Raw genomic sequence first — 17,205 nt, 5'->3', positions numbered from 1 at the left:
TGATGGAGTTGTACAAAACGCTAGTTAGGCCACAGCTGGAATATTGTATGCAGTTCTGGTCGCCACACTATAGGAAGGATGTGATTGCATTGGAGAGGGTGCAGAGGAGATTCACCAGGATGTTACCTGGGCTGGAGCGCTTCAGCTATGAAGAGAGACTGGACAGGCTGGGGTTGTTTTCCTTAGAGCAGAGAAGGCTGAGTGGGGACCTGATTGAGGTGTACAAAATTATGAGGGGTATAGATAGGGTAGATAGAAAGGAACTTTTCCCCTTAGTAGAGGGGTCAATAACCAGGGGGCATAGTTTCAAGGTAAGGGGCAGGAGGTTTAGAGGGGATTTGAGGAAAAACTTTTTCACCCAGAGGATGGTTGGAATCTGGAACTCACTGCCTGAAAGAGTGGTAGAGGCAGGAACCCTCACAACATTCAAGAAGCATTTAGATGAGCACTTGAAACGCCATAGCATACAAGGCTATGGAACAAGTGCTGGAAAATGGGATTAGAATAGACAGGGCTTGATGGCTGACGCGGACACGGTGGGCCGAAGGGCCTCTTTCTGTGCTGTATAACTCTATGACTCTATGACTAAAGGTAATAATCTCTGGATTATTACCTGAGCCACGAGCAAATTGGTATAGGGTCAATAAGATCAGAGAGTTGAATGCGTGGCTCAAGGATTGGTGTGGGAGAAATGGGTTTTGATTCATGGGGCACTGGCACCAGTACTGGGGAAAGAGTGAGCTGTTCCATTGGGACGGCCTTCACTTGAACCATGCTGGGTCCAATATCCTGGTGAATCGAATAACTAGGGCTGTAGATAGGGCTTTAAACTAAATAGGTGGGGGGGGGGGGGTGGCGGGAGGGTTCAAGCAAGTGGAAAATTAGAAATTAAAGAGCAAGGACAGGGCAATAGTGCAGGGTAGCGATATGGGCAATGAAAACCAGAGTGTGACAGGAAGGGACAGAGCGTACAAACATAAGCGTGCACCAGCAAATAAGGTCAGAGTAGGGAAAAATGATAAAAAGACAAAATTAAAAGCTCTTTATCTGAATGCATGAAGCATTCATAACAAAATAGATGAATTGACGGCGCAAATAGAAATAAATGGGTATGATCTAATAGCCATCACAGAGCCGTGATTGCAATGTGACCAAGGCTGGGAACTGAATATTCAGGGGTATTTGACATTTCGGAAGGATAGACAGAAAGGAAAAGGAGGTGGGGTAACTCTGCTAATAAAGGATGAGATCAGCTCAAGAGTGAGAAATTATCTTGGTTTGGAAATTCCAGATGTAGAATCAATTTGAGTGGAGGTAAGAAATAGTAAGGGAAAGAAGGCACTGGTGGGAGTAGTCTATAGGCCCCCTAACAGTAGCTACACTATAGGACTGAGTATAAATTAAGAACTAATGGGGGCTTGTAAGAAAGGTACTGCAATTATCGTGGGTGATTTTAATCTTCATATAGATTAGACAAATCAAATTGGCAAAAGCAACCTTGAGGATGAGTTCATAGAGTATATTTGGGACAGTTTCTTGGAACAATACGTTGTGGAACCAACCAGGGAACAGGTTATTTTAGATCTGGTAATGTGTAATGAAACAGGATTAATTCATGATCTCATAGTAAAGGACCCTCTAGGGAAGAGTGATCATAACATGATAGAATTCCACATTCAGTTTGAAGGTGAGAAACTTGGGTCTGAAATTAAATAAAGGCAATTACAAAGGTATGAGGAGAGACTTGGCTAAAGTGGACTGGGAAAATAGATTAGAAGGTAGGAAAGCAGTGGCAGACATTTAAAAAGATATTTCATGATTTTCAACAAAGATATATTTCAGTGAGAAAGAAAGATTCGAAGAGAAGGGTCAACCAACCATGGCTAACCAAGGAAGTTAAGGATGGTATCAAATTGAAAGAAAAGGCATACAATGTTGCATAAATTAGTGGTAGGCCAGAAGATTGGGAAAATTTTAGAAACCAGCAAAGGATGACTAAAAAAATAATAAAGAGTATGAAAATAACTTATGAGAGTAAACTAGCAAGAAATATAAAAACTGACAGAGCTTCTACAAGTATATAAAAAGGAAGAGAATAGTTAAAATAAACATTGGTCCCTTAGAGGACAAGACTGGGGAAATAATAATGGGAAACAAGTAAATGGCAGAGGCATTGAACAAATATTTTGTATCTGTCTTCACAGTAGAGGACACTAAAAACATCCCAGTAATAGTAGAAAATCAAGGGGCAAAAGGGAGGGAGGAACTTAAAACAATCACTATCACTAGAGAAAAAGTGCAAGGCAAACTTATGGGTCTGCATCCTAGGGTCTTAAAAGAAGTTGCTACAGAGATAGTGGATGCATTGGTTGTAATCTTCCAAAATTCCCGTGACTCTGTAAAAGTCCCTGCGGATTGGAAAACTGCAAATGTAACGCCCTTATTCAAAAAAGGAGGAAAACAGAAAGCAGGAAACTATAGGCCAGTTAGCCTAACATCTGTCATTAGCAAAATGCTCGAATCAATTATTAAGGAAGTAGTAGCAGGGCATTTAGAAAATCATAATACAATCAAACAGAGTCAACATGGTTTTATGAAAGGGAAATCGTGTTTGAAAAATCTATTCGAGTTCTTTGACGAGGTAACGAGCAGGGTGGATAAAGGGGAACCAGTAGATGTAGTGTATTTGGATTTCCAAAAGGCATTCGATAAAGTGCCACCTAAAAGGTTACTGCATAAGATAAGAGCTCATGGTGTTGGGGGTAATATATTAGGTTGGATAGAGGATTGGCTAACTAACAGAAAACAGAGAGTCGGGATAAATGGGTCATTTTCAGGTTGGCAATCTGTAACTAGTGGGGTGCCACAGGGATCAGTGCTGGGGCCTCAACTATTTTCAATCTATATTAATAATTGGATGAAGGAAGCGAGTGTATTGTAGCCGAATTTGCAGACGATACAAAGGTAGGTGGGAAAGCAACTTGTGAGGAGGACATAATGAGTCTGCAAAGGGATATAGATAGATTAAGTGAGTGGGCAAGAATTTGGCAGATGGCGTATAATGTGGTTAAATGTGAAGTTATCCACTTTGGTAGGAAGAATAGAAAAGCAAAATATTATTTAAATGGAGAAAGACTACAGAATGCGGTGGTACAGAGGGATTTGAGTGTCCTGGTACATGAAACACAAAAAGTTAACATGCAGGTGCAGCAAATAATTAGAAAGGCAAATGGAATGTGGCCTTTATTGCAAGGGTGATAGAGTATAAAAGTAGGGAAGCCTTGCTACAACTGTACAGGGCGCTGGTGAGACCACACCTAGAGTACCGCGTACAGTTTTGGTCCCCTTATTTAAGGAGGGGTATACTTACATTGGAGGCAGATCAGAGAAGGTTCACGAGGTTGATTCCTGGGATGGAAGGGTTATCTTATGAAGAAAGGTTGAGCAGGTTGGGCCTATACTCATTGGAGTTTAGAAGAATGAGAGGTGATCTCATTGAAACATATAAGATTCTGAGGGGGATTGACAGGGTGGATGCTGAGAGGATGTTTCCCCTCGAGGGGGAATCTAGAATGATGGGGCATAGTTTCAGAATAAGGGACCGCCCATTTAAGACGGAGATGAGGAGGCATTTCTTCTCTCAGAGTGTCATGAATCTTTGGAATTCTTTACCCCAGAGAGCTGTGGAAGCTGAGTCATTGAATATATTCAGGGCGGAGATAGACAGATTTTTGAGCAACAGGGGAGTCAAGGTTTATGGGGAGCGGGCAGGAAAGTGGAATTGAGGCAAAAATCGATCAGCCATGATCTCATTAAATGGCAGAGCAGGCTCAAGGGGCTGAATGGCCTACTCCTGCTCCTATTTCTTATGTTCTTATGTTCTTATTGCTGTTGGACATATTAATATTTCCCAAATTAAACAAAAGTTAAGGGAGAGGTTGTGTGGACAAAGATGGAGTCATCATTTAAATATAAGTTGATTCAATATGACCCATTTTCCTGGCCCTAACTCCCCAGGAATGCTCATTGCAGAGGCACAGTGAACTGGAAAAATAGGAGGAAGACCCGTAAGGTTAGATCTCTACCCCAGTAATGCTACCCACAGATTTCGGACATTATACATGGAGGCCCTGTAGCACTGCACCTCAGGAAAACAACACGCAAAGTAGATATTTTCTGAGCTGTTCTGACATCACAAAGAATTGTGACCTGATTTCTGGGTCCAGCACTGGGTTAGGGTTAGGGTTAGGGTTGAGAAAGCTGTCCCATTAAAAATGGGTGCTGTGAAATAAGGTCAACATATTGGAGGTGGGGGCTTTGCATTGTCATTAAAAGGGCCATTTTGTTTCAATTGTATGTCCTGCTATTTGTGGCTGTTAAGAGAACACCAGTGCAAGGTGTAGGCTGGGGTCCCCTGTGGGATCCTCCTTTAAATGAGTTATATGGAGCAAGGACATACTGCTGCATGAGGTTCACACTTACTAATGTTGGCATAAGGGCCATAAAAATTGACAGGCCACAATTCTGGGGTAACCACTGGGATTGTGCCCGCTGATGCGTTCCAGCATTGACCCACTGACATTTTATGAGATCAGCAGGAGGCCATCTCATTTACGTGGGGTCAACTGATGGGCATACCACTACGGACTGCTGCCCACCTGCCCACTGTGACCAGAAATTCCCCTGCCTGCCATCTGGGAAGGGGGGAGGGGGTCCAACCCCTCCCCCAAAAACCCAGCAATCACTTCTTCAGCCTCCACGTGAGGGAGCAGATACAGGTTCTTTGTGAATAAAAAAGTGCAGTTCCTTTCTTCAAGGTTCCAGGTTGCTCCCTTGGTTTGGACCTCCCCCCAGTGGGGCCCACTTGTGCCCATCTAGAGGCCGGTACGCTTCAGCTCAGTCGTGGTACTGGGCTTCAGTGATATGCCGGATTTCTACTGAATTGAGGAAATGGGAATTCCCAACATAGGGAGTCCCCACCCCTGGCTCTGTCCCCTTTCATTATTGGCCTCGTAAGGGGCTGGTGGAGGCCAGTCTCCTTACAAGGCTGACCAAGAAATGCTAGAGTCGACGGGGACCCAACACAACCAACTTGCCTTTTCCCAGTACTTTCTGGAATCCAGCTAAAGTCATTGGAGGAGTTCGGTGGAATCCCTGAGGAAATTTGGCACAATGTTTTTCCATTATATATGTTGCATTAGGAAATATTGATCTTTACATAATATATCTAATATATTAAAAACCTTGTGTAGAGCGCACACTCCCTCTAAGCATCACACTTCCTGTCACACTTCAGCCATCACACTTTATTGATTGGCTCAAAGTAAAACAGTAGCAAATCAGAATTGAAGAGGTAAGGAACTTAAGAATCAAAAACAAGTAGAATAGACAGCATTGATAGTACATTGTGTGTTGCATGGATCCCCTACTGCTATAAAATTGTATTTGACTCTGAACAATGCCACAAGAGATCTGCTGGTATAGCTGCCTCAGAAGTCATCACAGTTTTGACACCATATGTTAGACAATAAAATCATGATGGGCTCAATTGCTATATTCATGAAAAGCAATGAACCACAGCTGAATAGGTAGGGAACCAACCAATGAACTTATAGAAAATGGTCAATGAAGAATCGGCAAACACAATAAATGGAAAGAAGTGACACAATTAAATGACTCAAATTACCTTTTGAAAATTCTTTTGAGGACCATCTTATTTTGTTAATAAAGCAGGGAGACTGTACTAAAAATAATTTGTAACATAACAAACACATAAAAATTAGACATGTTACAAAAAGAATCATCCCATTTACCTGTACTGTTGCCTTTTCTGCATTTGAAATCTCTCCAGCAATGTCTGTCTCCGGAAGCATGTCCTTCTTTCAAGTACCTGGTCATTTGAGTTCCTTGAGCTACTCACAGCTATCCCTGTGTCAACTATCAGCTCACTTGAATGACTACAACTGCCAGAATGTACCAGTGTCAGCCTTCTGAGACCAATAAACAAAGTCATGATTTGGAACTGGAGAGGAAAATAGGGAGGAGTAGGGGTTTGAGTGCATAATGCAACAGGATTTTTAATGATTGACAGCAATACTGACCTGTTTGTTAGCAGCACCCCTCCCCTCCCCCATTCAGAAATGGGAAAGGATACAGGAGTCATTTGCAGTAGTGAAAGTAGTTGTGATTTTCTTTCTATACAATAAAACAGAGTCTCAACCCCAATAATATAATAGTCTCACTCCTGGTCTCTGCTCCAGAAATGGCTTCACTCCTGATCTCAACCCCAGGATTGATCACACTCCTGGGGGGGGAATTTTGCCAGCCCTAGGGAGGCGGGTAAGGAGGCGGGACTGCGGGAAAATGGCAGAATCTGGGGATGGGTACCCATCCTGCCCCCAACGTGCCTCCGTGCCATTGTCCCAGGAGGCGGGTACCCGACCCGCGCTGGGAGCCACTTCCCCGAGGCGGGAAGGGGATTAGTGCCAATTAACTGCCTGTTAACTTATAGTTAACAGGCAGTTTTTTTGAGAATCCCTATTTTCAGCCCTGACGTGTGGGCTTCCCGATGGCTCCGAACCTCGCCAGGGTCAGCGAGGCGGGCCGTCGGTCTGCGGGGGTCGGAAGGGTCGAGATGTCCGGTGTGCAGGTGAGTGATGAGTGTAAGTGTGGAGAGGTAAGTGTGTGAGGTGTGTGTAAAGTGTTTTAATAAGTTTTACTTACCTTTACTTCTTCCTGCAGACTTCATCCGTTCAGGTATTGGGAGCCCCTCATCTCACCGGCACAGAAAGCAGAATGGCCGCTGAACTGTCAAAAGCTGCAGCCTTCTGCTTTCTGCTCAGGACAGATCAAGTGAGCCTGAGTGGAAGGGCTCAACTTAGAGGACAGATTGTCAGTGTTTGACAGATTCATCGAGCCGTCAAACGCTGACATTTCATCTGTCAAAAGCTCTTCACAAATGAAATGTCACTTGCTGACGTCACCTGTAACCGGCTTTCCCTTAATTGGCCTGCTAAGCCTGCTGGGCGGGCTTAACAAGGTCAATCAAGGAGAAATAGTGTGGGTTGGCCACAAGTCGATGGAGGCGGGACTAAAACCTGACAAGTGGGAGTCCCGCCTCCAAAAGCTCCCCACTGAGAAAATCCAGCCCCTGGTCTCTGCTCCATAAATGGCATCATTCCCGGTCTCTGCTCCAAGAATGGTTTCACTCCTGGTCTCAGTTCCTGCTTCAGACCCCAGACTTACCACTCCCAGTTGTCAGACAACAGGAGACAATTGCTGCTTCAGCTCAGGAGTTGTGTCCTACTCCATCCCATTCCAGCTATCACTTCATCAAACTGTGCTGGTTTTCACCTGGGTTCCATTCCCCACTCACTTGTTATAGGAGATCTACTTGTTTTTAGATAATCACCTCGCCGCCTCTCTACCTCTCTTTCCTCCTTTAAGACGCTCCTTAAAACCCACACTGTTTCTCAGTTGACTGTGTGGCTGAAGCTGCTGTGTTCCTCCTGTGTCTACAGGTTCTGAGGAAGCCCTGGGCAGTCCGTTTGTACACAGCGCTGTACAGGAAGCTATCAAAATGGTAGACAGAGCGTATAAAGCGACCAGAGATGGGTGAGTAAATTACCTTCGTAACACTGACCTCAGACTGAAGCCAGTTACACTAAGCAAACTAATTTAATGTTTAAATGCACTAGTTAAATCCAATGGTGCTGCTCACAGATGAAGAGTAGAGGGTTCAGTAGTAAGGGTTAAGCACCTGCCAGTGCGTTTCTCTTTAAGGTGTGCTGCTTTGAAGGTATACTGTGGTTGAGTGAGCTGCTATGTTCTGATATCTGTTTTGCGATTTGATATTGGTACATGTTTTCAGTCAACAACAACAACAACCTGCATTTATATAGTGCCTTTAACATAGTAAAACGTCTCAAGGCGCTTCACAGGAGCGTTATCAAAAAATCTCTGACACTGAGCCACATTAGGGGATATTAGGGCAGATGAGAAAGGTAGGTTTTAAAGGAGGAAAGAGAGGTAGAGAGACAGAGAGGTTTAGGGAGGGAATTCCAGAGCTTCAGCACTGAAGGCCCGGCCGTCAATGGTGGAGCAATTAAAATCGGGGATGCGCAAGAGGCCAGAATTGGAGGAGCACAGATATCTCGGAGGGTTGTAGGGCTGGGGGAGGTTACAGAGATAGGGAGAGGTGAGGCTATGGAGAGATTTGAAAACTAGGATGAGAATTTTAAAATCGAGGCGTTGCCAGACTTGGAGCCAATGCAGGTCAGCGAGCACAGGAGTGATAGGTGAAAGGGACTTGGTCTGAGTTAGGATACGGACAGCAGAATTTTGGATGAGCTTAAGTTTATGGAGTGTGGAAGATGGGAGGCCGGCCAAGCGTGCGTTGGAACAGTCAATTCTAGGGCAGCACGGTGGCATAGTGGTTAGCACTGTTGCCTCACAGCGCCAGGGACCCGGGTTCAAATCCGGCCTCAGGTGACTGTCTGTGTGGAGTTTGCACATTCTCCCCGTGTTTGCGTGGGTTTCCTCCGGGTGCTCCGGTTTCCTCCCACAGTCCAAAGATGTGCGGGTTAGGTTGATTGGCCATGATAAAAATTGGCCCTTAGTGTTAGGGGGGATTAAATACGTGGGGTTACGGGGATAGGGCTTGGGTGGGATGGCTGTCGGTGTAGGGACCGGGTGCTAGGGTTTGGATGATCAGCCATGATCTCGTTGAATGGCGGAGCAGGCTCGAAGGGCCGAATGGCCTACTCCTGCTCCTATCTTCTATGTTTCTATGTAACAAAGGCATGGATGAGGCTTTCAGCAGCAGATGAGCTGAGGTAGGGGTGGCATTGGGCGATGTTATGGAGGTGTAGATAGGCGGTCTTAGGTAAAATACGACATCAAGGTTGCAAACAGTCTGGTTCAGCCTCAGACAGTTACCAGGAAGAGTCTGATCTTTACAGAATTTATAATCTAACACATGGCTGCGTTCAACACCAAGTATCAGAGCATGGAGCTGGGAACTGGGAAGCATTGAGCAGATGATTTGACTGGGAAGCAAATGTGAGGATTTAAGAGGGACTCGGCAGCTTATAAGTGGTCTGTTTTCTAGGTGTCATGGAGTATGTGGGAGGTATGGTTTAAAGTCTGGAACCATTCATGCAGTCAGAGAGGGACCTCCAACTGTGTAGCAATCCCTCAGTGCTGCACTGGTGGCAACCTGGATTATGTGCTCAAATCCTGGGGTTTTAATCCATGACCACTTGGCTCAGAAGAATGCTATCACTTAGCCAAACTCTCTGCTATGTGATCTGATATCTGTGATCTGTTATGTTATTTTGTTTCTGCTATCTGTTATGTCATGTTATCTGTTAATTTCTATCTGTTAGATAATATACCATCTGCTATCTATTATCTGTTATCTATCCTGTTATCTTATGACATCTGTTGTTATCCATTATCTATTGTGTTACCTGTTATTTGTTATCTGCTAGTTTGTCCTATCTATTTTCTGTTCTCTGTTATTTGTTATCAGTTATCTGCTATTTGCTCTCTGCTATCGGCTCTCCGTGATCTGATATCTGTTATGTTTCCTGTTATCTGATATGTTATATTGGCCCAGATATTCCGATCCCTACGGGTGGTAACGCGCTGTGTACTCACCCGTAGGGACATCGGATCTGCCGGTTTCAGGCATGCACTGCGCATACGCTGGAAACTGGCATTTCCGATCTGTCAAGAAAGTTCTTGACAGATCCTCCGGCTGCCCCGGAGAAGGGCCTCTGCGGGGGGGAGAGATCCGCATTTTGGAGACCCTCCACCTGCAGAAAACCCTTACAATTTTTACGCCTGGTAAAAGCAGGCATAAGGATAAGAGTTGAAAAATGTTTAAAAAATTTTTTTTCCACTGATTTATCATTTCAAAATACTTTTTTAAAAAAAGGTAATTTTATTTTTAGCACCGTAAAAAACTTTAATTACTTTTTTCAAAAATTTAAAGTTTTGTTTAAAATGGTTAATTTATTTGTACTTTCAAGTCATTTTAAAAATGTGATTTAAAAAAAAAATTATTTAAAATTTGACTATGTTTTGGGGGTGATCTCCATTCATATATTTGACAAGTTATCCTGTCAAATGTATGAAGGGAGATTCCCTTCTTTGATTGGCTTCCCATAGCCCACGTGATCCCAGGGACGCTGTGAACTACCTGCGCCTCTGGGATATGTGGGCCCTGCGCACCGGCAGTTCGGTGAGGCCCAGCAGTGGAATTGTGCGCCTCCCGGGAGCCCTCCGGTAAGGGCGCAGATTTTTCCAGATTGCAGTCCTCTGCCCGCGGGAGGCCTGCGATCGGAATATCTGGGCCTTGTCTAATTTCTGTTGTGCTACCTGCTAGCTGTTTTTTCCTTTCTGTTCTGTTATCCGGCATGATTTTATCTGCTATATTTATCTGTTATGTCCTCTCGATTATGTTAGGCTGGAGGGAAGTACTCAACAGGGTGCCCAGGGTTTGGTGTTGGTGATTTGGACAAAATATGCAAATAGTTAGAAAAATGGCAGATGAAATGTATTGCAGACAAGTATATAGGGAGGAAAACTGGGCAACACACATACTCCATGAATAATGTTCAAATAGTTAAGGTTAAAGTTGAAAGGGACTTCGGAGTCCTAGCAGACTAAAGGTCAACCAATGCAGAGAAGCAATCAACGAAGCCAATGGAATGCTAAACTATATAGCTAAAATAGTAGAAAGTCACAATCAAACTGTATAGTGCTTTGGTCAGGCCACACCTTGTGTATTGTGTCCACTTCTGGTCACTGAGACACAAGGCAGACATTCAGGTATTGTAAACAGTACAGGGAGGAGCCATGAGACTCATCCCCAGTGTCAGGAGTCTGAGTTATGAGGAAAGACTGGAGAAACTTGGGCTCTTCATCCTTGACAGGAGGCGATCTTATCGAGGTGTATAAGATCATTAGGGGAAGAGAAAAGGTATATTACATGAAATTAAATTGAGTGTGGGACAATGGTACACAGATTCAAACTCATAAGTGATAAATTTAGGCAGGAAATTTTTCTTCACACAAAAAGTGATCAACACATGGAATGGACTCGCCGATAAAGTGGTGGAGGTGAAAGTCCTGGAATCATTTAATAACCAATTGGATGCTGCAAGGAGAGGAGGGAACTTTAGGGTCATTCTGAATGGATGAACAAAGATGGGCCGAATGGCTTTCCTCATCTGTAATTATTTTGTGATCTGTTATTTGCTTCTTGTTAACTGATACTGTTGTTCTTGATATTTGTTATGGTATTTTTATTTTATTCTTTATGCTTCTGTGAAACACCTTGGAATGTTTATTAAGTGTTATATAAATCAAGATCCGTGGTTTTCTGCTATATAATATCTATTTTGTTATCTGCTATCTGTTGTTTTATTTGATAACTGTTATATATCTAATATATTATATGATACAGGGGTATTTGGTATGTGTTGCCTTCTTTATTTAAGCCACAAACTGAAGCTCACTAAAAGGGCCTTGACCTCAGCTGACCTCCTCGCCTACTTCAAGCAGCCTATGGCAGAGACCAGAACTGCGGTGCGATCGGCAGAGTACATGGAAACTGCACTGAGCCTCATCCATCGCAATGTCAACCATGTCCACAAACACTCGCTCAACGTAACAGGTCAGTTTGGAAAGAACTTTGTCCGCAGAGCAGCAGGGCAAGGGCTTGTGCACAGTGATATTCTGATCTCACAGGGTGGAAAAACGAGAGGGGCAGCCATCCCTGCCCTCATCTTCCAGCTGCTGGATACAAGATGATGCTGCCACCTACACTGGCAGATATCTCCCACTGGGGATGGTACGTTCTTCATTGAGGCTTTTTAAGGAATTGCCTTTGCAAAAACACAAAATCCGTCTGCCAACAAACAAGGCAATCCCAATCCCAGCTCGACTGAAAGGATCCCAACAGGAATAATGTAATAAGTGGTGGGAGCATGAATCATAATGTACATTTTTGTTAGGAAATGAATTTACCATCTTGCATAAATTAAACATTATATGACGCATACTATAAAATCTTAACATGGGCTAGAGCAGTCAGGTTCAGTTTGGCGCTTGGCTTATTATAGTCAATGGAACCTTGGTGTGGACCATGTTTTCCAGAGATTACAATTTTCTCATGACCACCTACAGATCTATTAACACAGAGTGATCTGGACACCATCTCGCGGATCACGGGCTGTTCGCCTGCACTCCTGCACACAGTTTGTGAGGACAACTGTTGGTCAAACCGATATAGGACCTACACCTCCGAGTGCAACAACAGGTAGGAACTGATGAAGCTGATGAACACCAGATTAGGGATGAGAGCCAACTCAACTGCTGAAGCACAAGCTTGAGTTAATCAACCAAACATCAAAATTACAGTGGAATGCACCCATTTTTTTTACAAGAAGAATTCTCATCTTCAGGATTGATTTCAAAACTAAAATATTGGACATCCCACAAGTACAGTGGGTAAGTACAGCCTGTGATGTGGAACTGAACTATACTCACCAAATACTGATCCATACACACCAATTACAGTACTGAGTCATAACCACCAGGAATTGAGCCACACTGACCAGGCACTGAGCCACACTGACCAGGCACTGAGCCGTACTGACCAGGCACTGAGCCGTACTGACCAGGCACTGAGCCATACTGACCAGGCACTGAGCCATACTGACCAGCCACTGAGCCGCACTGACCAGGCACTGAGCCGTACTGACCAGGCACTGAAGTACTGACCAGGCACTGAGCCGCACTGACCAGGCACTGAGCCGTACTGACCAGGCACTGAGCCATACTGACCGGGCACTGAGCCGCACTGACCAGGCACTGAGTCGCACTGACCAGGCACTGAGCAGTACTGACCAGGCACTGGGCTATACTGACCGGGCACTGAGCCGTACTGACCAGGCACTGAGCCATACTGACCAGCCACTGGGCCGCACTGACCAGGCACTGAGCCGTACTGACCAGACACTGAGCCGTACTGACCAGGCACTGAGCCATACTGACCAGGCACTGAGCCATACTGACCAGGCACTGAGATGTACTGACCAGGCACTGAGACGTACTGACCAGGCACTGAGCCATACTGACCAGGCACCGAGACTCACACATCAGATATTAAGTAACACAAACCACTTCAATATAAATGAAATGGTAATTGTAGACAGAGTAAAAGGGCTGAAAACAAATAAGGGCTTCTTAATTAAACTCAAAGCTGTGGGGATTCTGGATAAACCCTCTAAATAGATAAGACATTGGCTAAAGAGTAGAAAACAGTGAGTACTTATTAAAGGATTTATGTCACTATGAGCTGCCCTAGGCTTTGGTGTGGGGACCAGTATTGTTTCTAATATACATTAATAATTTGGATTCAGAAAGTCAATGAAAAGTGGTTACATTTTCAGATGATACCAAACTAGGACGGACATTGGGATCAGAGGAATGCTGCTCAGAAATTACTGAATGAATTGGCCAAAATATTTAAGTGGACAGAATAATAACAGATAAAATTTAATGCAGATAAGTGTAAAATATTGCACGTAAATGAAATGTACTCCATAAATGGTGTTCAAGTAGCTCAAGATGAAGCCAAGAGGGAACTGGGAGCCTCGCCGCTCAGCATGTCCAGTCAATACAGAGCGACAATCAACGAGGTCAATAGAATGTTAAACTACAGAGCCAAAACAGCAGAGTACACGTCAGGGGAATCCTGCTCAAGCTGTATGGCGCTCTGGCCAGACTACACCTTGAGCACGATGTCCAGTTCTGGTTGCCAAGGCACAAGGGAGGTATGCAAGCACTGGAGGCAGTGCAGAAAAGAGCCATGAGGTTGATCCCTAGTGTCAGAGGACTGAGTTATGATAAAGGATTGGAGAGTCTTGGGCTTTTCAGCTTTGGAAGGAGGCGCTGATCTTATAGAAGCATACAAGATGGTTAAGTGAATGGAAAAAAAAGTAAATCTGAAATATTCATAGAATCGTGGAACTTGAAACTAAATTGTGAGCGTAGGACAAGAGGACACAGGTTCAAGCTAGTAAAAGGTAAATTTAACACTGATGTCAAGAAATTCTTCTTTATACATAGAGTGATCGATATATGGAATAGACTTCCAGGAATAGTGCAGGCAAAAATCTTGGAATCTTTTCAGACACAATTGGATGCTGAAATGGAGGGAATGTAGGATCTCTCCAGATGGATGAATTAAGATGGGCTGAATGGCCTTCTGCATCCATATTATCGTGTAATGAGCCACACACCAGGTACTACACCAATCAGGTACTGAATCCCACAACAACCAAGTACTGAGTCACAGCAATTGGTTACTGAGACACACCAACGAGGTACCAAATTCCACACTGACCAGGTACTGAGCCACACAACCAGGTACAGAGTCCCACACCAGCTAGGTACTGAGCCACACCAACTAGGCTGAGCTACACCAGCCAAGTATAGAGTCACACACCAACCAGGTACTGAGCCATATAGATCAGGTACTGGGCCACACACACAGCAAGTACTGAGTCATATACACCAGATACTGAGTGACATTTACCAGATACTGAGCCACACACACAAGCCTTTTGCATGTAGAAAGATATAATGAGGTGAAGAAGCGCCTGTGGTACTGAGTGTCCACGGACAGGGAGAGGGAAGGTAAATATCCATTTTAGCCCTGAAGTATGGGCAGCTTTGTGTTGGATACATCTGGTTTTGTGATGAACAGTGCATTTGTACTGCAGTGATACCGTGAACATCTGTCCAGTTCTCCCAGATACAATGAAATTTATCAATTTTATGGAGATCTGAAGCACCAACAGAGGAAATACTTCCCTATGGGCAGGGAAGGGTAAAAAAACTGTAGAACAGTCAGCATCAGTCAATTCTGGCATCAGGATTGTTAGTGGGGGTTGGTCCTATATAGGTCCTGGGGTCAGTAGGGATTAGAAGGGCAGTCCTGTACAAGTGTTGGGGTCATTAGGAATTGGAAGGGCAGATCTGTACAGGTCCTACAGTCAGTAGGCTTGGAAAGGCAGTCTTATACAAGACCTGGGGCCAGTTGTGATTGGAAGGGAAGTCCTGTCAGGTCCTGTGGTCAGTAGAGGGTTGGAAGGGCAGTCCTGTCAGGTCCTGTGGTCAGTAGAGGGTTGGAAGGGCAGTCCTGTCAGGTCCTGGGGTCAGTAGAGGGTTGGAAGGGCAGTCCTGTCAGGTCCTGGGGTCAGTAGGGTTGGAAGGGCAGTCCTGTCAGGTCCTGGGGGCAGTAGAGGGTTGGAAGGGCAGTCCTGTCAGGTCTTGGGGGCAGTAGAGGGTTGGAAGGGCAGTCCTGTCAGGTCCTGGGGTCAGTAGCGGGTTGGAAGGGCAGTCCTGTCAGGTCCTCGGGTCAGTAGAGGGTTGGAAGGGCAGTCCTGTCAGGTCAGGTGAGACCGCACCTGGAACACTGCGTACAGTTTTGGTGTCCATACTTAAGAAAGGACATACTTGCTCTCGAGTCAGTACAAAGAAGGTTCACTCGGTTAATCCCGGGGATGAGGGGATGGACATATGAGGAGAGGTTGAGTAGATTGGGACTCTACTCATTGGAGTTCAGAAGAATGAGAGGCGATCTTATTGAAACATATAAGATTGTGAAGGGGTTGGATCGGGTGGATGCCGGGAAGATGTTCCCGATGATGGGTGAAACTAGAACTAGGGGGCATAGTCTTAGAATAAGGGGCTGCTCTTTCAAAACTGAGATGAGGAGGAACTACTTCACTCAGAGGGTGGTAGGTCCATGGAATATACTGCCCCAAAAGGCTGTAGAAGCTACATCATTACATAAATTTAAAACAGAAATAGACAGTTTCCTAGAAGTAAAGGGAATTAAAGGTTACGGGGAGCGGGCAGGAATTTGGACATGAGTCTAGGTTCGGATCGGTCATGGCCCTGTGGGTAGCGGAGTGGGCCCAGGGGCTGTGTAGCCTGATCCTGCTCCTATTTCGTGTGTCTAATTCTGTTAGATTCAGGAGATGGTTCTGTGATAGTGGATTGGCGGTTAGGATCAGATCAGCCATGATCTTATTGAATGGCGGAGCAGGCTCGAGGGGCTGATTGGCCTACTCCTGCTCCTATTTCTTATGTCCTGGGGGCAGTAGAGGGTTGGAAGGGCAGTCCTGTCAGGTCCTGGGGTCAGTAGAGGGTTGGAAGGGCAGTCCTGTCAGGTCCTGGGGTCAGTAGAGGGTTGGAAGGGCAGTCCTGTCAGGTCCTGGGGTCAGTAGAGGGTTGGAAGGGCAGTCCTGTCAGGTCCTGGGGTCAGTAGAGGGTTGGAAGGGCAGTCCTGTCAGGTCCTGGGGGCAGTAGGAGTTGGAAGTAAGACAAACTTGAGATTAAATAAACTCACTTGCTTTGTTTTATTTCCAGGAGGAATCCTCATCTGGGAGCAGCGAATATTGCATTTGCCCGCTGGCTTCCAGCTCAGTACCAGGATGGATTTTCACTTCCAAAGGGCTGGACCAGGAGTACATTATATTCAGGATTCCGTCTGCCACTAGTAAGTGTAATACTCTCTGAGATAGACACTATGGATGAGGCAGCAGAGAATTTCTTCAATTTTTAGCTCTATCACAATACCACCCTCAGCACTCAAGGAGAAATTTACCTTTCACATTTTCAAGTCATCCATGTTTAGAGAACCCTGGGGTAAAAGACAAATGCCTGTAATATAAAATAGAGGCAGAGAATCAAGCTAAACAATTGCTGAAAGTAAAAGTCCCTTATGAACTACACCTGTTCCTTTCCAGCCTTCAGCTCATCCACTGAATCATCCTCTTCTGGTGAATACTGGACCTGGAACGATAGGGTTGATTTTCCGTGACTTTGTCCAGCACCTGCACAACCTGGGAACGGATGCTTACTTAAAGGAATCTGATAAGGAAACAGCACCCAACAGTACCATGTATCTAGTGGATGGCCCAAGATTGCCTGAAAATGTTGCCTGTCTACCTGTTCCACATTTACTGTTTGCCCAAGCCAATCCCCTTCAATAATCTTCTGCATACCCATACCTCAGTAGGGAACACCTTCAATGTACAATTGAAAAATTGACACACTCACATCTTACAAAGCCATAACATATTTAACTTGTTGTAAAACAACCTAGCTACATGATGCAGA

At 44.8% G+C, this 17,205-nt stretch overlaps 1 protein-coding gene across 5 annotated transcripts in view; it reads left to right on the top strand.

Moving 5' to 3' along the window:
* LOC147102163 (myeloperoxidase-like) overlaps positions 1-17,205 on the top strand; it is a 91,011-nt gene that overhangs the window by 10,364 nt on the left and 63,442 nt on the right. For 4 of the 5 annotated variants that reach the window (XM_085964430.1, XM_085964429.1, XM_085964432.1 and 1 more), the window contains exons 2-5: positions 7,521-7,614; positions 11,508-11,683; positions 12,196-12,328; positions 16,453-16,582. In XM_085964430.1, the coding sequence (XP_085820556.1) occupies positions 7,521-7,614; positions 11,508-11,683; positions 12,196-12,328; positions 16,453-16,582 (533 nt within the window). Of the gene's footprint in view, positions 1-7,520; positions 7,615-11,473; positions 11,684-12,195; positions 12,329-16,452; positions 16,583-17,205 lie in introns of those variants that run through there. The other variant, XM_085964431.1, reaches the window with a different exon arrangement.

The sequence above is a fragment of the Somniosus microcephalus genome, chromosome 22 (genome assembly GCF_052327205.1).
Source record: "Somniosus microcephalus isolate GS21.2 chromosome 22, FLI_Smic_1.0, whole genome shotgun sequence".
Taxonomy (NCBI): Eukaryota; Metazoa; Chordata; class Chondrichthyes; order Squaliformes; family Somniosidae; genus Somniosus; species Somniosus microcephalus.
Note: the sequence above shows the minus strand (reverse complement) of the source record. Positions and strands in the feature narration are given on the sequence as shown.